At 34.7% G+C, this 24,209-nt stretch overlaps 3 protein-coding genes across 3 annotated transcripts; 1 reads left to right on the top strand and 2 right to left on the bottom strand.

The window, feature by feature from the left end:
- Positions 1-1,389: 1,389 nt before the first annotated feature.
- LOC133294276 (DEAD-box ATP-dependent RNA helicase 38-like) lies at positions 1,390-7,952 on the top strand (the record flags this gene model as incomplete). The annotated part of the gene is made up of 6 exons (XM_061492925.1): positions 1,390-1,451; positions 1,503-1,553; positions 5,362-5,586; positions 5,668-5,846; positions 7,234-7,461; positions 7,911-7,952. Coding segments are annotated over 6 exons (787 nt in total), but the record flags the coding sequence as incomplete, so codon positions are not given.
- Positions 7,953-9,172: 1,220 nt separating this feature from the next.
- On the bottom strand, positions 9,173-16,341 carry LOC133294275 (putative glycine-rich cell wall structural protein 1). Its single transcript, XM_061492924.1, has 8 exons — positions 16,324-16,341; positions 15,491-15,571; positions 15,319-15,407; positions 15,150-15,224; positions 10,312-10,373; positions 10,160-10,222; positions 9,834-10,010; positions 9,173-9,483 (listed from the first exon to the last, which is right to left on the bottom strand). The coding sequence occupies exons 1-8, from the start codon at positions 16,339-16,341 to the stop codon at positions 9,416-9,418; spliced, it is 633 nt and encodes a 210-aa protein (XP_061348908.1). The 3' UTR covers positions 9,173-9,415.
- Positions 10,470-14,533, bottom strand: LOC133294272 (WAT1-related protein At5g40230-like). Its single transcript, XM_061492922.1, has 5 exons — positions 14,137-14,533; positions 13,025-13,060; positions 12,848-12,923; positions 11,857-11,933; positions 10,470-11,773 (listed from the first exon to the last, which is right to left on the bottom strand). The coding sequence occupies exons 1-5, from the start codon at positions 14,137-14,139 to the stop codon at positions 11,681-11,683; spliced, it is 285 nt and encodes a 94-aa protein (XP_061348906.1). The 5' UTR covers positions 14,140-14,533; the 3' UTR covers positions 10,470-11,680.
- Positions 16,342-24,209: the final 7,868 nt, after the last annotated feature.

Here is a 24,209-nt window from a genome sequence, read left to right as displayed (position 1 = left end):
GTTGCCTCAACTCATACATATAGCTAAAGCAAAAGTGGAGAAAAATCAAAATTGTCTACTTCCACCAAATGGAAGAAAGCAGAGAGACAAAAAAAAAATTGATGAAAGGAGTGTACATGGGAGCAGCGCGAAAAAATCAACCGATGGAAAATTCAAAAAAGAAGAATTAAAATTTTCAGGGGGAGTTTTGTTGGGTTAAATTTTAATGAGATAAAAATAGAAAATAGAAAATAGAAATGTGAAGAGTTTTCTGGTGAAGAGTCATGTCCTTAGGTTTGTGTTAGTGGACATTAATGAGTCAGTTATGTCAGTTAGAATATTAATGAGTCAGTCATGTCAGTTATAAAGTAATGAGGTGTTATGTGTGGAGTTATGTTTGTCAGTTTTATAGCTTATAAATAGCCTTTGATAGTTTGTATGAAATCTAGATCAAGAGATCAAGAGAAAAAGAAAAAGAGCAGGAAAACAAGAATAGAAAAGAAAAGTTTTATTTGTAGATACTTCTGTGTGGTTGTCTCTTGCATCTGTGTGGATATTTAATTGTAACAATGCGAAGGTCGAATATTGTGCAATACCTTCTTAAACTGCTCATCACTGTCAATAATACTATACTCAGCAATCATTGATAAGTCATCCTGTAGTCGTACATTCCCTTTTTTTCTTGTTAAATTCTAAACAAAGGGTTGTTTATGTTATTTTAGAAAAAGTCAGGTCTGTATAATCTCATTAAACGTGGAGAGGAGCATGTAAATTTACTTGACATGTTTCTTTGTTTGGCATTTGACTCCTAATTTGTACCCTGTTTTTCAAATACCATGTTGAGGACGAGGGAACATATTAGTTCTTTGAATTCAAGGAGTGAAGTAAATACTGTGTCTATCATGCTGTTGTACTTATTCCCATATGACTTTCGTGCAGACTGATGGAAGGTTTCAACTTCATTAACTTTTTAGTGTATCAGTTTCTGTTGATTATAAGTTTGCACTTTTCGTTTTTTCTCTTCTAACTTTTGGCTCCAAATGGATTCTATTAAATATTCAATTCTGTATATTAAGGTCCAGTCATGATCTACTAGTTCTGGTTGTCTTCTTCTGTATTATGTTTCTACAAGCTTCTGTACATGCAATCAGTTGTGTTGACAAAAAGAAGATTTTTTGGGTGTCTCAGTTAGTTTTGCTTACATTATTTTGCTAGACTGAAATGAAAAATTCAAGCAACAGTAGTATGGTTTATACCTGGGGTGAATCTAGGATATAATACTTTGTTTTTTTATTTATTTTTGGGGGTGGGGCTGGGGGCAGCCCCCATGCCTCTCGTTAGACTGGTTGAGTTCTTTTTAATTATATTCATTGTTGGTATTTTAAGTTTCTTTTTTTTCCCCTCATGCAGATACCAACCTCCTATTCCAGTTGATCAAGTAAAACCTTTAAATGAATATGAAGAGGAAGGAGGTGAGTTAAAAGTTTTTTCTTTTAATTTTTTTCTGTTTGATGATTTTGCAGGTCGTGGACGTGGAAGGGGTGGAAGAGGCCGGGGACGTGTTCGTTATGAAGGCCGGGGAGCAGCTGCTTGATATATGATGTTGGTTATCATGTGTATGTTCTGTTAGATGGTTGTCCTTCTGCATATCATTTGCGTGATCTGCTAATATTTTGGTATTATTTGCAACGTTCAATGTTGCAGCCATGTTCCTGCAGTTTTGTTTTTGTGTTTTTCTTTGTAACCTCTATAATTTTGCCTAGATCGGTAGGTGGAGTTAGATATATTTCATTTGTTTAAATACTTAAAAGAATTAAATTGTAAATTTTTTTAATAGGAATTATAGCAGTAAGTTATTTTCGAAGTTTTTAGGTGGAAGTTTCATTTCTGTTGAAATTTGGATAGGAATGAGGCGTCATAGATTACTCTTTTTTACTGAGCAGTTGAAGACTCTAATTTTCTGGTTTATCTATTCTCTCATAACTTTTTAAGTCTGAGCAAATGAAAATTTGAATTCTATGTCAGCTACTTTAGTGCATCACCTTCATGTGTGAGCATCATTGATATCCCATTAATTTAAGTCATTACAGAAACCTTGGTTTACTTTACTTCGAAAAGTCACTTGAAAATTCCAGGCATATGTTTTAATTACAACATGGAGCGAGGAAATTAATAATATTATTTTATTTGGATTATTTATTTTATTTTGTATTGAGAGCGAGAAAATTATTTTATCAGTACATCAGCATGGCCGGTGTTTTGCATTCCCTAATGTTGTGGTTTTCTTGGATTAATCATTGTAATATTCTATATATTAAATTATAGTTTTAGATTTTTTTTTTGGGAACATTTTTTTTAAAGTTCATCAAATTTTTTTGTTTGGATTAATGTTTCTCGTGTTATAAAAGATATTTTTATTTTATATATATATATATATAAATATCTAAAATTTATATTTTAATTTTTTTTCCATATAATATCATGGGTTTTAAAATTATCTCTTATAATAAATAATCACATGGTTGACCATTGTCACTTAGCAACTGAACACGTCACAACCGAAAGATAGTTTGTAAAGTTATATATTAATAAAAAAATGCAGGTTATATTTACAAATTTTTTTGTTTACAAACTACACTATATTCTCCCGGGAGAATACAAATTTTTACAAACTACACTATGTTCTTCCGGGAGAATACAGTGTAAATTGTAAAAAAATTCAAAAAAATTTGTAAACGGATCCTGACCCTAATAAAAAAAGGGTGTGAAAGATTTGGCAAGTTAAGTATTCGATTCACTGATCTTAAAAATATTCTTCGGCGTACTCAACCCGTTAAGAGATAATGCTGCTTCACATCACTTGTTTATGGATTAGTCTATACAAGATAAAAATATACAGAAATTTCAAATTTTGTGGGTATCAAATAACTCAGCCAGCCACTTAAACGGGTACTAAAATTACACTCGAAGGAAGTTTGATCGAGAGTGAAGGAAAATGGACTTGTATCGTCAGCATTACTTATAGTTAGTTAACGGTGATGACGGTCTGTACAATATTCTCTTCTATTTTCATTCCTTTCTTAAATTGGAAACAGGGAAACAATAATTCAAACACGTAAACAGGTAATTGGTCTTCAAACAAAGGGATTAATATTTTTTATGTCACATTCTTACACATATATAAAAGTGTATAGAGCTCATATTTTCTTTTTCTCTTTCTTCTCTTCGACTCTACATGAGCTCTATATATTTTTATGTGTGTGTAGAAAATAAAATTATCTCCTACAACATAGAAACATTAATCCTTAAAATAGAAGGTTAAAATAACTACTTTCATAATATCAAAAAATAGAAACAACAGTTCTCGAAAATTCTTAACACAGTTGGTATTATACCTAAACAGAAAATGGTCTGGATATCAGCCACCGTAGGCAGAAATTACAATCAACTTAAATTGGTTACTTAGATTTTTATGTGTTATGTACGTGCGCGGACCTATGAAGCAACAACACTTCAAAAATTCTAACGTGTCGTGTCTGACATTTTTCTAACCCAATATCCTGATATTTCGCGGCAGAACTCAGATTCTGCATTTCGCGAGATATCAATCCAAAAGTTCGACTTTTACCGATTACAGAAGCCTAAACATGCATTTCTAGGTGAGTTTATTTCAGATTTAGAATATTGTTATCCCAGCAATCAATTAAAACAAAACTATGGGAAACGAGACGAGTTCATGTGCTTAATGAAATCTCAACAGGTCAATCAATAAATATCACAATCAAGGGAGTATTCAGTCTTAATGTATAAAAATAATGAGGCATCAAATCAAGCAAATATTCACAATCCACAAGTCATAGAATTGTAACAAGAGTTCTCAAGAAAGAAAGTAGGGAAATTAAACCACTAGGATTTTTGACTCACTCACACTCAAGTGTCTGAGGGTGTGTGTTTTACTCATTCTTCACTAAAGAAACACTACCATGGCTAAAGGAAGAGATTAAATGTATAAAAAAATGGCTATAAGTTTAGAAATCAGATTTAAAAAGAAACAATCATCAATTAATAACACATTCGCAAAACACATTTTCTTTTTCTTTTTCAACTCTCCATCCTTTGTAATTTTCCACACATTTTTATTCATGAAATATAATACTTTTCTAATAAGCAAGCTTCTTTTTCTTTCTTTTTTCAATTTTTTTTATGTATATACATTTTTTTTTCATTTAACCACGCCTTATGTTCTTGACTTTGCCCTTTCTACCTTTATCTCTTATACATTAACTATAACAACCCTCATTAGGAAATATTGAAATTATATAATTAAATTAATATTAATTATTAGTCTATGTTAATTTTGAACTAAGTAAGCATTTGATGCAAAATTTAGTAAGTAAATGAATGAAGTAGCATGAGAATTAATGTGATAATAGAATTCATGCTAAATGAAGTAAGTTAGACACAAATGAAATTTTTAATAATGTTTAAGGGTCAAAGTATAAATATGTGAAAGTTTAGGGACTAAATTGCAAATAAGCAAAGTAATGGCCTAAGCTTAACTTTGACTTTTTAATTCAATTCTACATGGAATTTTAAAGCCTATAAGTGGTCTTAGATTTGTCTAATATGTTGATTTTAATAAAAAAAATTATACCTTTTTGTGCTAAGAATAATCGCGACCTATAACTTGAAAAATCATTTTTTAAATTTTCAAAAGCTCTAAAAAATCTAATGTTTTTGAGATGGATTAGGTTAGACTTTTGTTGGATTGTTATTTCTGTGTTGTTTTGTGATGAAAATCGCTTAAAAATTTATTTTTTTAGCTTTGATGAAGCTCTCCTAGCGAAACCCGGTTTCGAGCGGGTAGACCCGCCAAAAGAAAAAAAAACTTTGCAATTAGAAATCTTAAGAAAACATAGAGGTTAGTATAAGATTGTAAAAAAGACATCATATCTGTATTTCTCACTAAAAAATCTAATAAAATTTACATTAATAGAAAATTAACTAAAATCGTCATATATTTTGATATCACAAGATTTTTTTTCTTTATTTAAAATACTTGTTGAATACCACCGGATTTGACTACACTCTAAAATAATCTTTTAAATTCTTAATCAAATATTAAGTGATTTTTTTCAATCCTTCAAAATCATAATTAAATATTAGTAGATTTTTTTTGCGAATTACGAAATTCTTTAAAATTTCAATCCATAAAAAATCTTTCCAAATTAGCACCCTCCCTCTTTATATATATTAGTAGTATATGTCTATTTTATTTAATTACTCTTCACGGCAAGGCTCAATCCCTCTCCTTCCCTCTGAAACTGCTAATTTTTTTTTTTGAATACTCTTCACTCGGTCTCGTGTCTACTGCTACGGCAGAACCATCCACCACCGAAACCACCTCCGCCAGCGATGCTCATCCGCCGGCGCCGGCTTCCTCGCCTAAGAGCTGGGCCGACAAAGCAGATGAAGAAACCAACGCAACGCCGAGCTCCGAGACAGCAACCTCATCGCTCAACGTCGACGGATTAACGATCTACGAGAACAAGAAGCCTTCTCCCAAGTTCTTGGACGAGCCTGAAGACTCCAACATCCAAGCGGTTGGTTCGATCCCCATTCCCGATTTCTCTTTTCTCTCTTTCTCGGCAAGAAATTAACGGTTTATGGTTTTGAATTTCGGTGCAGGTTTCGTCGTAACCTTGCCTATGATCTTGAATCCTCCTAATAGGGATTTGATCGCACAGGCGCATAACGATTCCGGAAAAACCACGTGTTTCCTTCTTGGTATGCTTAGTCGAATTAATCCAAAGTTGCAGGCTCCTCAAGCTTTCTGCATTTGCCCAACCAGGGAGTTGGCTATTCAGGTAAGGTTCTAAGACATTGCTTTTTTAAATCGACATATAATCTTATTCTATCATGGATTAAATAACCCATAACTAAGAATGCAATAGCTGGATACGATATGTGGTGGCCCCATACTTCCGGAAGAAAAGCTATATCCCTCCAAAGGGATATCTGATCGTGAGCCCTAGAAGTTTTTCTTTTTTCTTCTTTTTTTTTGGAAAAGCTCAGCAATGCCCTGCGTGAAAATTATATTTTAACATAATTTATTGAATTATGTTTTAACATCTTCAACAACTACTGAGATTTATTGAATTATATTTTAGAGTTATTGATACAGATTCAAATCCGAAACCGGATAAAAAGAAAGAAAGAAAAAAAGCAGCTTCTAGCGTGAAAATTAACTTCATCTCACTTATAAGGGAAGTTAAAAGGTGGCAATTGGACTTTTACTAGCCATGATCCAACCTTTTAATATTTAAGATTGGTTGATAATGTATTCACTTGATTTCTTCCTAACTCCAAAGCATGGCCTTCAGCCCTTCATACTTATCTAAAATTTCTTCCTTAGACAAGTTAATTTTTGTTAATCATGAAACGGAGAGAAACATCTCTCTAATACGAAGGGAAGAACAACGACAGCTGACCACAAACATGTTCAACTTCAATTATAACCACAAACTCACAGAGCAAGAAAAAAGAAAGTTGAGCAATGGCGGTTCGAACTCAAAGTCTCCATATACTATTGCCATTGCCTTGAAACTTTAAGCAGAGCTTGAAGATGAATTTAAAATTCATGCAACAAATTTTTCTTTAAAATTTTTGGGTGTTTAAAAAGCTTGTATTTCCCTTTGATATGTGGCTCCTGTGATTTTAAGAGTTATTTTATTTGCAAAAAGTTATGTTTTTTATCACACATGCAGCTGTAATTTTTTTTTCACAAACCACATGGGTATATGTGATAAAAAAAAAATCACAAGACATAGGTAATTCTAAAACAAACCATTTACTGCAAAATCACCTATGCCTTTGATTATTTTTTATCACTCGTGTGGTTTGCAAAAGTATATGTTTTTTTATCTGCTCCCGTGATTTTTTACTTTTACAAACCATCGAACATATGCCATAGGTGATTCTAAAGCAAACCAGCTTCGGTGAACTTTCCTGTTTGTTTTTTTTTTTTTATTCGTTTGTTAATCACTATTATCGAACTTTTCCTCGTGATTTTTTTATTTTTTACAAATCAATGGGACATATGTGATAAAAAACACTGGGCCATAGATGATTCTAAAACAAACCGGCATTGGTGAACTTTCCTTTTTTTTTATTCGTTTGTTAATCACTGTTATCGAACATTGTGATTTGTGACTGTGTTAGTTGTAGCTTGATGATTATTGTGTTGTGTGGCAGAATACTGAAGTTCTCCGAAAGAAGGGAAAGTACACGGGGATTAGCTCAGAATGTGCTATACCAGCAGACAGTAGGGATGCTTTGCCGATAGCGAAACGGGCACCGATTATGGCTCAATTGGTTATTGGGACCCCTGGCACGATTAATAAGTGGATGAATTTTAAGAAACTTGGGGTGACAAGGTTAAAGATTCTTGTTTTTGATGAGGCTGATCAAATGCTTGCTGAGGTAATTCTATCGTGATAATGAAATGTTGTTTATTTAGAATTTGAGGTTTCATTGTCCTTGGACTAGGCAAGCACATAGCCTTATCATTCTCCCTGAGCTTATTATTGTTACAATCTTTTGGGGAGTTGGCAACACCCTTGTTTTTTAATAGAATAAGTTACAATTAAATGGTAAGTTGTGACTCTCCTCCTTTAATGATGGATAAAGAGGAAGAGTGCACTAGTAGACCGCTTGTTTTAACTCTTGATAATATATATCTTTTTCTAGTTAATAATTACTCTCTAGTAAGTATTCTAGAGATCCTATGACCTAGTTTTAGGTTCAGGGAATTGTTATGGTTTACTGAATTAGTATTGTGATTTTCTTTTGTTTTTTAAAGCAGAGGTATTCGCAGTTCAGTTTCTAAATATGTTGTGCCCTAACTTGCTTAATTACTGTAAACTTTGCAGGATGGATTTAAAGATGATTCCCTGAGGATAATGATTCCCTGAGGATTTAAAGTTGTGACTCTCCTGCTGTTTCATGTGCTGACGATACAAGTCCATTTTCCTTCACTCTCGATCAAACTTCCTTAGAGTGTAATTTTAGTACCCGTTTAAGTGGCTGGCTGAGTTATTTGATACCCACAAAATTTGAAATTTCGGTATATTTTTATCTTGTATAGACTAATCCATAAACAAGTGATGTGAAGCAGCATTATCTCTTAACGGGTTGAGTACGCCGAAGAATATTTTTAAGATCAGCGAATCGAATACTTAACTTGCCAAATATTTCACACCCTTTTTTTATTAGGGTCAGGATCCGTTTACAAATTTTTTTGAATTTTTTTACAATTTACACTGTATTCTCCCGGAAGAACATAGTGTAGTTTGTAAAAATTTGTATTCTCCCGGGAGAATATAGTGTAGTTTGTAAACAAAAAAATTTGTAAATATAACCTGCATTTTTTTATTAATATATAACTTTACAAACTATCTTTCGGTTGTGATGTGTTCTGTTGCTAAGTGACAATGGTCAACCATGTGATTATTTATTATAAGAGATAATTTTAAAACCCATGATATTATATGGAAAAAAAAATTAAAATATAAATCTTAGATATTTATATATATATATATATATATATAAAATAAAAATATCTTTTATAACACGAGAAACATTAATCCAAACAAAAAAATTTGATGAACTTTAAAAAAAATGTTCCCAAAAAAAAAATCTAAAACTATAATTTAATATATAGAATATTACAATGATTAATCCAAGAAAACCACAACATTAGGGAATGCAAAACACCGGCCATGCTGATGTACTGATAAAATAATTTTCTCGCTCTCAATACAAAATAAAATAAATAATCCAAATAAAGTAATATTATTAATTTCCTCTCTCCATGTTGTAATTAAAACATATGCCTGGAATTTTCAAGTGACTTTTCGAAGTAAAGTAAACCAAGGTTTCTGTAATGACTTAAATTAATGGGATATCAATGATGCTCACACATGAAGGTGATGCACTAAAGTAGCTGACATAGAATTCAAATTTTCATTTGCTCAGACTTAAAAAGTTATGAGAGAATAGATAAACCAGAAAATTAGAGTCTTCAACTGCTCAGTAAAAAAGAGTAATCTATGACGCCTCATTCCTATCCAAATTTCAACAGAAATGAAACTTCCACCTAAAAACTTCGAAAATAACTTACTGCTATAATTCCTATTAAAAAAATTTACAATTTAATTCTTTTAAGTATTTAAACAAATGAAATATATCTAACTCCACCTACCGATCTAGGCAAAATTATAGAGGTTACAAAGAAAAACTACAAAAACAAAACTGCAGGAACATGGCTGCAACATTGAACGTTGCAAATAATACCAAAATATTAGCAGATCACGCAAATGATATGCAGAAGGACAACCATCTAACAGAACATACACATGATAACCAACATCATATATCAAGCAGCTGCTCCCCGGCCTTCATAACGAACACGTCCCCGGCCTCTTCCCCTTCCACGTCCACGACCTGCAAAATCATCAAACAGAAATTACTATAATGTTCAGTCAAGTAGCATGCAGGAAGAGAACTTTAAAATGCTGAAAAAGAAGGAATAAAAGGCACGGAGGAAAATTAAAAAGACAAGGAAAACAGTTGATGAATTCAAATGAATTTTCTTCTGTATCTTCCGTAGCCTGATTTAATAGGAAGCACCATCTAATGCAAATAGCACATTTAAAAACACAAATCCATTCACTATGCCAGCACACACCTGGCATCAATCAATATTTCATCTGATAATACAACAAATGTAATTTAGGCATCACAACATAAATTTATTTTCTACAAATCTAAATTTCATGAACTTGCATGCTTACCACGTGGGGCAGGTGGCGCATCATATTCACCATAGTCATAGTACCCAACCGGCTGGACACCATAGCCTCGTCCCCGTCCCCGGAAAGCACGACCCCTTGCACGGCCTCGCCCTCTGCCACCATAGCCACGTCCACCATCCCAGCCATCACCATTTTCCATACCCCCATTGTAAAATCCTAAGCATAAAAGATTATATCCTAATAAGCACCTTTTGCATCTTTAAAAATTCCACAATAAGGAGTTCAACAAACCATTTCTGAACATTCTATAATCTATAGAACAGCCAATTACAGTGAAATAAGTGAAACTAAGTACTTGGCAATACCTCTACCCCTGCCCCTTCCACGACCACGCCCACGCCCTCTTCCTCGCATCCTTGGTGAGCCTTCTGTATTAGATCAAACTATAGTAAACATGCCATAATAAACACTTATTTCACTTTTTTTTAAAAATTAAAAGAAAAAACTTTTAACTCACCTCCTTCCTCTTCATATTCATTTAAAGGTTTTACTTGATCAACTGGAATAGGAGGTTGGTATCTGCATGAGGAAAAAAAAAAGGAACTTAAAATACCAACAATGAATATAATTAAAAAGAACTCAACCAGTCTAACGAGAGGCATGGGGGCTGCCCCCCAGCCCCACCCCCAAAAATAAATAAATAAACAAAGTATTATATCCTAGATTCACCCCAGGTATAAACCATACTACTGTTGCTTGAATTTTTCATTTCAGTCTAGCAAAATAATGTAAGCAAAACTAACTGAGACACCCAAAAAATCTTCTTTTTGTCAACACAACTGATTGCATGTACAGAAGCTTGTAGAAACATAATACAGAAGACAACCAGAACTAGTAGATCATGACTGGACCTTAATATACAGAATTGAATATTTAATAGAATCCATTTGGAGCCAAAAGTTAGAAGAGGAAAAAAAAACGAAAAGTGCAAACTTATAATCAACAGAAACTGATACACTATAAAGTTAATGAAGTTGAAACCTTCCATCAGTCTGCACGAAAGTCATATGGGAATAAGTACAACAGCATGATAGACACAGTATTTACTTCACTCCTTGAATTCAAAGAACTAATATGTTCCCTCGTCCTCAACATGGTATTTGAAAAACAGGGTACAAATTAGAAGTCAAATGCCAAACAAAGAAACATGTCAAGTAAATTTACATGCTCCTCTCCACGTTTAATGAGATTATACAGACCTGACTTTTTCTAAAATAACATAAACAACCCTTTGTTTAGAATTTAACAAGAAAAAAAGGGAATGTACGTTAGAGGTGTCAAAACGGGCCAGCCCGACCCATTTAGCCCTAGCCCGTGTGGGTTAGGGCCAAAAAGCCCGCAGGGCCATAAAGCCCACAATGACATAGGCCCACATGGGCCAAAAGCCCTATGGTTTAGGGCCAGCCCGCGGGCCTTTCAAAAAATTAATATGTAATTTTTTTCCATAAAAAAGAGGACTCCAATCTGGTTTGAAGCATGAACAAGAAGTCACCAAGGAATTAAAGTCAAAAAGCATTGAATCAAGGGAATCTGAGCAATTCTAACAATTATTTATCAACTGCACCAATTCCAATTCGGTTGAACAGAAAGAAAATAATCTCCATTCTCCAAGAAGATGTGAAATATCAAGAAAGACTTCCAAGAAAAATAATCTCCAAGCAAAGCTAAATCTCGCATGTCACTATTGATCCTAACCAATATGTATAGGACGCTTAACATTATATTACTTCATGGAGAAACCCAGCTTGAAAACTTAGACAGGTAAAAATGTATCCCCAATCTTATTATCCTCATATTGCAAGAAAAATGCTGGTTGTAAACATATATCACCATTTAACAGTTGCAGCTGCTATGGCTGCACACATGTTGTAAAAAAAGACCATAGTTAGTTCATCCGGGAACTCCCTCAAGATTTCCACCTGCTACATGAATATCAGAATTCAAAATTATTTGAGAACTACCTTATTGAATATATGCATACATAACAACAACAAATATATACCTGGACAATGAACCATACTGTAAGTAGTATATTGCAAGCTGTGAGTAGAAGGCCACCAATGGCCCAATTTGTATCTACTGAAATAAGAATGCCATTTGATTGTGGAAGTTGAAAGGAAGAGGAATTATTAGCAATGATGATCGAATGGCTTTTGTAGAAGGTCACTATAAGTCCACCTGATATTGATATAATGCTCTCCAAAACCTTAGCTAAGTTAGTTCTACTTCTTACAACTATCTTTTCCATCCTTAAATTGTGGTGTAATAGGATAAGAAAAAACAAAATAAGAATGGATAATAGACTAAGATAGTATCAATGGTAAAATTAAAATTGGTTGCTAACAAGTTTTGCTTTTCTTGAATATCACATGAGAGGAGGTATTCTTATAATAATGTGGCGGATGAAAACTAAACACTTTCTAAGATGTCAATGTTTAAACTTGGTGATGAAAAGCAAATTAAAATCTTGATTCTAGGGCCTATAAAAAGGGTTTTATTAGTGTTATGTTACATAATTTAAGTGTTGTTTCCAACACACACAAAAAAAATGGAGAGAGAAAGTGGAATGATGAAAGAGAAAGAAAAACATGTGGATCCCACCTCTTTAATGTGTGTGTAGGAAAGTGATGTTATATCATGTTACATGATAAACATAAAACCCCTATAAAAATGGTGATGAAAAAAACTTGCACAAACTTAACTGGTATAAAAATGGTAACCAGAATGTTGTGGAAATAACATTTTTGAAATTGTTACATCAAGGGTAAAGTCAAAGGGAGAGTGGTGGAGCTCTCAATGGACCAGGTCCCCTTGGAGTTGTACTTCTGCCATATTATATGAATTTTTTTTTCTTTGAAGATATGATGTAGGCTTGATAGAATTTTTAAATATATATTATCCATATCCTATCCTCAAGTAGAAAAGTAAAAGCTGAACAAAGAAAAAATTAAGAATTTGTCAAATATAATATTAAGATAGGCAAGGGAACTTGCAAGGTTGCTGATTGCAGAATAAAGTGTGGGAGAACTGTAGCTGATGCCAACATACCCCAGAATATGAGAAGAACATCTGCAATTCACCCCCATCAAAATCCAAAACAATAGAAGTTATCACAGCAAGTTCAAGATTGATGAGGGTAAGAGAAAACCAAAAACTAAAAGGATCCTCACCACCGTAGTCCTTGTATTTAGGATCAACATATGAATCTGGGAGAACAAACAGAACTACAGCTGTTCAAAGAGAAACAAAAAGAGTAAAGACAAATGCAACAAAAAAAGGACTAACAATAAGCCATACAACACTTCCATTATAGATTTTCAAGCTTATTAGAGGTGTCCTCATCAATCTCACATCCAAATCCAAAGTATCTCTCACAGAAAACATTGTAAATCTTCTTAACTTCCTCTTCACTGAAAATCCAGGAAGAAAAATACTCAGAAAAAAACCAACAACCACCCACACTATCACAAGCTTTTTCCATGTTCACATAAATCACCCATAAAAAATCACCCAATAAGCTAAAATCAATTCAAGAATCCAAGAATTTTTTTTTTCCATTTTCAAAAAAAGAACCTCAATCTTCTATGCTTAAAAAAAAAATAGTCGCCAGAGAACACACCCAATAACCTAAAACTAATTTAAACACCCAAAAAATATAAAAAAAATCCAACTCTTAAAAAATGTAACCCTTAAAAACATGTGAAATTAGCATTCTGGATCAATGTGTCAATGCTTGTAACATGCATGTATAGTAGAACATTCCCTTTTTTTTAGGGTTCTTTCTTTCTGTTATTTTGGTGTCTATTTTTTTCTCTCTATATTTTATTTTTCGAGATATTATAAGAAAAAGAAACTGATTATTACTCAATCAGGTAATAACAGAAAACATATAGGAAAGTTTTGTTTCTGTTTCCTCCATTTTCTCAGCAACCAAACAAAGAGAAAAGGAACCACTAAGTCGTGCAGAAATTTGAAATTGAAAGCTCATTGATAAAATTAAAAAGAAACAAAAAAGAAGAAGCAATGATTCAATAATTAAGCAAAGGAATGAATATCAGAGAAACTGAATTAATACATGAAACAGCAGCGTGAGAAGATGGAATTTGTAAGAAAAGAAGAGAAGAAAAATCACTGACCCACACGTAAATTTTTTCATCAGCCCTTTCCGAATAGAGTGCATACTAATATGCAAACCCCAAATGAAAAAAGAAGAAACAAATACAATCAATTGAGAAACAGAACCAAATAAAGTATGATTAAGCCATTGGGAATAGAAACTCACCATTACTTTACTGATAGTTTATATGTAATCTATAAGCAATTGAATCTGCCAAATCTAAACGACGCTAAGGTTTTGAACTTTTATATTATCGATCGATATTGGTGAATCATCTATAGAATTGAAAGGCTTTGATAGCAGGTTCCCAAATTTTGAAGAATAACAACGAAAGTAGCTGTTGAGAAGGGAATCGAAAATTTTCTCGAGAAAATCGTGACTAATCGTGGAAAACAATATAAGGTCTGAAAAAGAAAAAATGTGAATAGATGAACCGCGGGCTGGCCCCAACCTAGCCCTGTAAATGAGGGGGCTTTCAGGGCTCAGGGTTAAAATGACCTCATTATACAGAGGGCTAAAAATGAATTGGGCTTGGTGTGGGGCATATGGGCTGGCCCTAGGGCTTTAGCCCATATTGACAGCTCTAATGTACATGATAAAATTTAAGACAAGGCTTCCAATTTTTTAGAAACAAGGAAATTATGTGTTTGAAATAAGGGAGGTTAAACTTCATTAGAGTTTTAATAATTTACTTAAAGGTGTTTTAATAAAAACCTCTTTGTCCTCTCCCATTCCCAATTTGACAAACAATATCAAACTTGTGGGACAACAAAGTCATATTCTCCTGATCATCCATAGCAAAATATAATACAGTATTTACTTCTGAAACAAAGTAACACCATGGCATTACTATATATTTAGCACTTATATCTTGACCCATAACTTGTAGAACTACAAGAGCAAGGAAAAAAGAGTTACTAACTTATAGCTGTATTGAATATAAAAATAAATAAACTTTGCACAAGTGATTTACCAGAAGTGGGGAAAACATTTTATTTATGAGCACAATTCATCAAAAATCATAAATGATCATGATTTATCAAAGAGACTAATGAAGCCAATCTTAACTAGTGATCTAGGAGCATGTCCCATAAATAAATAAGCCCATTAAAATACAAAGCATCTAACAACTACACTCAAGAGATAAAGATGTCACACAACATCACACAAGCTCTTACCCAGTGGAGGATGTATCCAGTTCTTTCTTTGACAAGGTAATTGTGATCATTGAAACATGGCGAGTAGTCTCCAAACAGATCAAGTAAAACACAAAATGAGAACAATCAATCCCATACACACAGAAATTAAGGATTTAATGGGGTAGCATAAAAGAAACAAAATCCATACGGAAGAAGGCCTTCTTCTAGCGGTTCCCACATGTCAGTTATATCAGTTGATCCGATTAGAGTGTTCTGATGCAGGCCAACAATCCTTCTCTGAAACAAGTAAACAGGTCAGTCACGAAAGATAAACAAATGCAGACTACCAACATATTACATAAAGATCTCTATCCTCCAACCTTGATCAGTTCAGCAATCATTACAGTCTTATTTATAGCACGTCCCATTGCTTTAAGAACAATTTCCTCAGATCCTTTCTCCTACAGAAAATACATGTAGATCAAGATAAAATGTTAAAAACTAGTAAAATATGATTTAACTCTAGATAAATTGATACTTCCATTAAAACGAACATAAAATCAATGTAAAATTATCAAGTAAACAAAGTAAAAATTGAAATATACCGAGAAAAATAGGCCAAAGCAACAACAAGGAATTACTAAAAGGAAGATGATTATCCCAATGATAAGATAATTTACAGAATATAATTTTTCTTCCACTGAGACAAAAGGAGAAGTTATCAAGCATCACAAACAGTGGAGTTTTGGGGGATAAGTTTGTTGTATCCTTCAAAGCAGAGATGAAAATTTTGGGGAATATATTTATATATAAAAAAAACTGTAAAAAAATTCTTGTTTTAATTTTTCACCCCTAGGGTATGTTTGGCGTGGGGGTAATATAGGGAGAAGTCATAATAGAATCAAGTTTTAGAAGGGGAAAAATGGAAGTTTGGCATATACAGTAACAGAAAGTAGTAATTTTTCTAGGAAGGAAAACTTTCCCCCATTTAGGGAATAACAAGTCAGGGGAAAATTATTGTCCTATCTCAACCCACAAGCTATCACTCTGGCCATCACTCTCTTCATTTGCACATGCTAATGATGCTATTCATTCTATCATCTCTCTCAGGAGTCAGGACTATGTTCGCTCTCTCATCACTGTCTAACTCATGTGGCTCTCTTGTTGCTTTCTCTCTCTCTCTCTCTCTCTCGCATCAGACATGTGGATTTACCAGAATATATTTCTTCATTGATTTTGCAAAGTGTTTGTTTTATTACTGGTTTTCTTTAATGATTGAATGGCCAAAGTTCAATTTTATATTTCAATTAGCAGGTTTCAGGTAAATTTGAGTCAAGAATCAAAAGATCCGTTGGCGCAATCAGTTCTTCCAGCTACTCCATTATGTGACGTTAGAGCATGCTCAAATTTTGGTTTTTTCATGAAAATTTCTATCCTTAATGGCAAGGGTCATCAATAAAGAATAAATAAATATATAAAATCTCTCAGATGTATATTTAACATTAGATAAAAAAAAACATAGATATTGGAGGAAGTTCCTGTAACATCCCGTCTAACTAGAACCTTATTTAAAGTACGATTAGGAAGGTGTAGGACATTTATTTCAAAATGATGCTCTTGTATAGGCTAGGAAGGAATTAAATTAGATTATGGAACCAATTCATGTTGCAATGGAAAATAAATATTTAATTTTAAAAATGAGACATTTTGTAACATCCCACTAAATTAGGAAAATATGTGTATATACATATATTGCCATGAGGAATATGGATACATGTGGAATTTGACTTATGTGTTGATACATGGATGGTTTGCGGATTATATAGCTACTTTCTCCAAGAAAGGAATTAATTCAAGTTAGGGAATTATTTGAATCACCATGGTAAGTGAGTAATTATTTTAGGCCTGTGAAATTTTAGTTAAGAGGTGAAGGAATAAATTAATGATAACATATAGCAAAAATTAAAAAAAAATACTTAAAAAATTTGGGAACTTATAATTTTATGAGCTAATACATAAATTAGTAACACCATTGGGCTTATAATTTTTGGCTTCTTTTTATGTGATTGCCGAATGGCCAAGGGCCTTAAGGAACATTTTAGGTTCAGCCCAATATTTTTATCTATCCTAACCTCATCTTAAGAATCTCACAAGGCAACTCCTAATTGGTTAGTGATCTCCACATGGCCAAAACCCATCCTTATTTCCTCTAAATGTACGCCTAGGATGTGTAGGAAAATTCTGATTGGTTGGCTACCTTATCACAACCAAATCAGCCAATGCATGATTATTGTGTGTCAAACAAAGTCTCTTCCACCCTTTGCATGCACGACACCTTGGCTCAAGGAGGACACTTGGAAGCTCCCTTTTCATGCATAGGCCAAGGCCCCTTTTTGTGACCCACAACTCATCCTCTAAGGCTAGATAACTTATCCACCCTCCATCAGCCTTCAAACTTTCACACTTCCTCTCCTTGGGCGCTGAATGAGTGAGCAGCAAGCAAAATGTTTATCTCATTGAATCAGAAACAAACTTGACTCGTTCCATTTCTTTCCCACCTCTCTTGACCATGAGAAACATTAGAGAGAAACATAAAACTCCATCTCATCCGCACCTCCCACACAAAGACCGTGACATATTAAAGGAGGGGACCAAAGCTTGCATGTTCCTTCTCACATCTCCTCCACAGGACGTGAACTCCATAGGAAAGAAAAATAGCAAGACACTTGAGCATATCTTCTCTCCTCTAATCTTACTTAACCGTGCAACAACAAGCAAGAAGTTTTGGAGCTTAAGCTACATTCCTTCCTCTCCTCCCCAATTCAGTCGAAGGTCCATAAGTAAAGAGGATTGAACTCTAGAACATCCTTCTTTCCCTTGGTGCGCACAGCCATCGTTGAAGAGCTGAGTGTGCTGCTCCTTTGTTCCATTCGATTTCCTAGTGAACTCACAAGAGGTAGGCACCAAAACATTCTATTCTTTCCTCTGATCAAATTGTAAGGCATACTTAGGAAATAACCCTCTTAGTTATTTTATATTCTTTGATTCTGCCATGCTATGCTCTTGGACCATAATTGAAAGCATAAAAAAAAAAAGCTTTGAAATGATCTCTTGATGAACTTTGGGGGCTGTTTGATTATAGGTTAGTGCATCAAATATTCTTGGTAAATCAAAATAATAAAACAGCATGCCTAAAACCCTCTGTTTTAACGCACCTATTAAGGATTAGTGAGCTTTAGAATATATTGTCATTAACATTTTTGGACCGATTCTGTTTGGTAATTTTGGGGGTATGCTAAGTCTGTTTTTAAACTAATTAGACAGCATGATAAATAGGTTTCCCTTCACGCACCCTTGGCTTTGTTTAGCTGAAATTTTGAATTAATGTCTTGAGCTTTAGTATGATTAAACCGATTCTGTTTTAGTGAGCTTGGTTGTGTTTTAAGTTTTTTTTAACTAGATGGACAACCTGTTTATAGGTATCTATAGCACACCCATGGTTTAATAGGGATGATTATGTGACAAAAATATAAATAGATCATGAGCACTTTTTAGCCTAAGAAACCAAATCTGAATTTAATGGGGGTTTAGGAATATATTTCAGTATCAACCTTACATGAATTAAATAAATTTAATAGCATGTTTTATGCCTCTTGAGCACATCCTTGTCCTTGTAGGTAATGGCTGTGTAATTAATTAAATGGCAAATATATAATGTCAACCTAAACCGAACCTATATAGGATGTGGGTGCTAGGATTTTCACTGATTAATGTAGGATGGGGCTGCTGTATTTTATAAAAATTAAAGTTAGGAATTTTCCATAGGAGAAGCATGAAAACCGATTCTGCCATATTGGAAATATTAAAAGAATTTCTCACTGATAAAAATTTATAAAGGTTAAATGAGAGTCAAAAATAATTTTAGAAAAAGAACCCTTATGGCCGAGTGGTATAAGGACATGTAGGCTTGAGGTCTTGTTGCTAATTATTGAAATAAAGTGAAACGTATGCTGATTTGTTATGCCTCTAAATTAGGTGCACAACATTCTTGAAACGTTGGACTTATGCACTGCTGTTTAGATAATTGTGGAATGCTTGATTTAAATAGCTAAAGTGCCAAGGTATGTGTAGGCGGTATTACCTAATGTGACTATTGGCTAGTGTATGGAATTGTGATGTGTTGCTCACATTTGTTCTATGTATGTTATGATGATGATGAGCCATTGGTAAGAATATGAAAGGATGATATGATATATGCATGCATTTTACATCATAATACATTTTTCTGTTGGGTGCGATTGCATAACATGGCATGTATACGTGATTCATGACATCTTGAATATATATATATTTGTATTGAGGACATGTGACTGAGCATGCATCATATAGGCATGCCTGGTACCAGGAGAGGGGACACTTGGCTTCAGTCCGCATAGGTTCCACAGTGGGATTCACCTTTATGGGAGCCATTAGGAATACCCACTGTTAGGGGTGTAAATGGGCCAGGCTGGCCCAGCCCAGCCTACGGCCCGGCCTACATTAAGCCCAGTCCAGGCTCGGCCTTTCAGAAAAGTAGAGTAGGCTTAGGCTTATAAAAAAGCTTTTTTAATAAATAGGCCATAGGCCAATTTTGTCAAGCCCGGCCTACAGCCTTGTAGGCTGGCCTATTTAATTTATGTGGCAAAGACACAAAGTACTAAATACCAATATCTCTTACTTTTTGTGCTATTTTATTTTATGAAAGAAAAACTTGTCTAATGTCTCCAAATTTTACATGCTGTTGCAGCTTAATACCATGGAGCAATGGGTACCTTGCTGGATTATGATGTTACTGATGAAGATCTTTCAATAATACTCTTCTTTCCCTTGTCTTGATGGTGGTTTAAAGATTTTTAAATGAATGACATTCTCTTGTAGACTTTATTTCAGCATCCAGTAATTGTATTTTTCTTATTTTTCTCATTTCTTTGACTTTATTCCTCTATGATATACATTCTAGAGCTGAGGTATTATGTTGACTCTTTCTTGTTTGTCATCTTTTTCTTATGAGAAGTACTAGTGCATGGATGAATGAAACTTTCTTTGCTCTATACAATTTATTTTTTTTGCTTAGTATATATAGTGGGAAGCCTACAAGGCCTGTAGGCCATGTCAGGCTTTCTTATTTTTGAAAATGGGCCGGGCTTGGCCTACAAATAAAGCCTTTAATAGGCCAGTAGGCCAGATAGGCTACATTTTTTTTTACGTAGGCTTGGGCCAGGATGGCCAAAGCCCAGCCCAGCCCATTTACACCCCTACCCACTGTGATGCTATGCGCACGACGGTGCTATGAGCGTAAAGGAAAAAGGGCGTTATATACGCGTTATGATATATGATGAAAAAGATTAAATGTTTGAAGTGACTATTTATGATTTTGTGCCTAGTTAATATTGTTGCATTATGGTTTTGTTGCCACACTACTGGGATTTTCTCTCACCCCTTTGGGGCTGCTATTTTTACAAAATGGCAGGAGGACGTAAAAGCTTTTGAGGACTTGGATATTTGCTGTTGGCTTCTACTGTTTGGGCATGCTGCTATTGATGTGATATTTTATGGATGACTGTATGAAATTGAGAAGCTTTTATTACTATGAACTACGATTTTATTATTGCATTACGATTTTATGACCAGCAAGTATTTTGGAAACAGATGTTGAAACGTTTGCCAAAAGGATTTTGACATGTTATCTAAATGCTGAGTTTTGAAAAGTCTTTGCGAGCACTTTGTAAGTTGTCGTACTGGGGCTACGGACCTCCGATTTTCTTATAATTTGTATGCACGCGTAGCCCCAGGTGTCTAGTTTCATTATATATAAACCTTGCAATGAAATTCTGAAAGATCAATTTATTATGAATTTTACCAGCCAGGACATTTGTGATATTTCCACTATTTTCTCTCTTATTTTGCGAGTTATGTTTCGAGGGGCAAACGAACTCCAAATCACTATTATTTTATATGAACGTGAAGTCCCAGATGTCTAGTTTCCAGATTACAAAGAATATATTTTTGAATCGTTGAACTGGATTTTATACGAATTTTTAAAGACAGCAAGGTCTATCAGGAAATTTATATTTTTAATAAGTTTAAGAAATTTTGTGTACTCTGATTTTTGTAATTAATCAGATCCCCTCTTTAGTTTTAATTGGCAATGTAAAAGCGAAATTTTTCAGTCTCTAAAATACTATTAAAGAACTCTAATTCTGCTTAGCAAACAACTCTCTTGGAGGCCTACAAGAGAGGGTGTTACAGTTCCAAATTACTCTGCAGCCAGCGTGCAGTTAATAAACGTATTACACAATCATTTATCAATAATCAAGCGTTGAAGTTGCCAAAAGAAAGGTTATCCATTGATTAATAACAAGTACAATTCTACAGTGGCGAATCAACTATGGCAAACACAGATAGTTGTTAAAAAGAAAAACTAAGTTGGGCAATCTTCAGTAGGGATTCCCTCTTCAGCTATTAAGACCCCCTCAGTGGCGTCCTCCGCAGAGTGTCTTCAACGTTATTCCTAGATGAAGCTTCCTCACCAATACCTTCCAAAGGAAGTGTTGCCAATAACACCATCGCCAACGATGGGATCCGCACGACGGGATCTCTACGGCGTCAGTAGGTTCGCCATCTACGGGTTGTTCTCCGCTCAGCACATGGTGGTCGCCTAAAGGTGAGTCACCGAACTTGGCTGGTTCTTCCTCTACATCATCCTCTTCCTCATCAGAGTCAGGCCCTTCCTCTATCACAGTTGTCTCGCCATTATAGAGTTTATGAAGCAGGCGTTTCCCTTCCACCACATAATCGGCACTCAAGCCCGAAGCATCTATCTTAGGATATCGAAATTGAACCTGATTCAGGGCGTTGTTAAAAGAATCATAAAAAACTGAAGGCAAGGCAAGCTCCAGCTCCTGTACTCGCCCAGAAGCTTTTTTAAAATCCTCTTGGGCGGCATGCAAGTTACCACATACGCCAGTCAACTCAACAGATAACGCACCCTTCTCCGACTGAAGGGCAGCTTTCTCGGCAGTCAACTGGCTATTCGCCGCCTGGAGCCCCTTTTTCTCGGTTGAAGACTCATCCAATAACTTTGATAAGTCATCCTTCTCCTGCGACAGGCGTTGCACCACGTCACTAGCCCCCTTTAGTTCTTGGTTGCTGTCAGATAAAGTTTTATTGGTTGCCTTCAGGTCACTAATTTCCTTACCCAACCGCCCGATCTCGGCCGTTAAGGACTCAATTTTGCGCCCTTTCTGTACCAAGTCATCATGCTGGGTAGAACAACGGCTGTCAACAGCAAGAGTAGCCTCCCGGGTTCCCTTGTCGACTCCCTTACTTGGGGCGACGGGAGCGACAATAGGGGCGTCCGAGAAACTCTCCATGGCAAACGAGAGACTACCACCTGATTGACCAGACTCAGTCGGCTCCACCCTAACCGTTTTAGCTCCTTTAGGCGAGCTTAAATCCTCGCTAGCAACCCTCTTCCTTCCAGAAGCCGTTGGTTTAGGAGGAATAACTTCAGGTGCAGAAGGGTTGACCGCCAAACTCTGGGCATTCTCCTGCACATCCTTAATAACCGGGCCGCCAGTCCTCCTAGCAAGCTCCTCGGCAGGAATGTCCGCTGCAGACCGGACCTTCCTTTTAACAATGTTCACCACTTTCCTTTTTCCCTTGTCGACTCCCTTACTTGGGGCGACGGGAGCGACAACAGGAGCGACAACAAGTGATTTATGTAACATTTTCACTTCAATCTTAGAGAGTTCATCAGGACAATGAACTTTATATTGCTTTACGACATCTAAAGATAGTTCCTTCACAAAAAGTGTATTATAATCCTGCTTAACTGTCCTCGAAAGTAAATTCTGGACAATGTCATTCAATGCAGCAGAAAACAGAAGAACCTAGACATACACAAGTCAATCAAAATCTTCTTAGATAAGAAAAGAAACTAAAAAAACAACTACATCACATACAAGCACACACAACATTTGAATCACATGCAAAGCAACCAATCTTGGTAAAATGTTCATTTAAGTACAGACGCAATGGTTATGGTGCACAAAAATAACAAGGAACAGTTATAATTCCCTTCTATATAGATTCAAATTAAATTATAGCAAACCATTAGCATCAATCAAATTAACATTCAATCTTCATATCTATGCAATATTATTTGATTGAGCATGATGTACTACGTAAAAAATTCCTCATACTTTTTTCTGTTCTTATAAGATGAATGAATCACTTTACTCTTTTAAATATACTTCACAAGTTGCACAAGGGCTCAGGGAGAGCATGGCCTTCCATGAATTGGCAGGTGTTCTACCCGAACAGGTTGAAGGATGGGTGACGGTAATTTAAACAACATGTATACATGGATGTGTTGTCCCTATGGATTGATAAATTCTTGCATAGATTTGATCTACACAAGTCATATAAATAAAACCAAAACATAAACTAATACATTATCATTTTAAAAGTAGTAGATTGACACATATATCATGTAGTTATTTAATGCAAAATGACGATGTGTCAGTGTGTACTTAACTTAGGCTATGCAACTTGTAGACTAAGTCTATGCCAGAATTTCTTGGATGGATGAAAATTCCATGCACACAAGCACACTACGCAAGAAAGAGTTCAACAAACCTGATAGTTAGAATTGACTTTTTCTATTCCTTTCATTATCCTCAGGGAATCATCTTTAAATCCATCCTGCAAAGTTTACAGTAATTAAGCAAGTTAGGGCACAGCATATTTAGAAACCGAACTGCGAATACCTCTGCTTTAAAAAACAAAAGAAAATCACAATACTAATTCAGTAAACCATAACAATTCCCTGAACCTAAAATTAGGTCCTAGGATCTCTAGAATACTTACTAGAGAGTAATTACTAACTAGAAAAAGATATATATTATCAAGAGTTAAAACAAGCGGTCTACTAGTGCACTCTTCCTCTTTATCCATCATTAAAGGAGGATAGTCACAACTTACCATTTAATTGTAACTTATTCTATTAAAAAACAAGGGTGTTGCCAACTCCCCAAAAGATTGTAACAATAATAAGCT

This window comes from Gastrolobium bilobum, unplaced genomic scaffold (assembly GCF_033153095.1).
Source record: "Gastrolobium bilobum isolate Gb01-03AN ecotype WA unplaced genomic scaffold, APGP_CSIRO_Gbil_v1 utg849, whole genome shotgun sequence".
In the NCBI taxonomy this organism is placed as follows: Eukaryota; Viridiplantae; Streptophyta; class Magnoliopsida; order Fabales; family Fabaceae; genus Gastrolobium; species Gastrolobium bilobum.
Note: the sequence above shows the minus strand (reverse complement) of the source record. Positions and strands in the feature narration are given on the sequence as shown.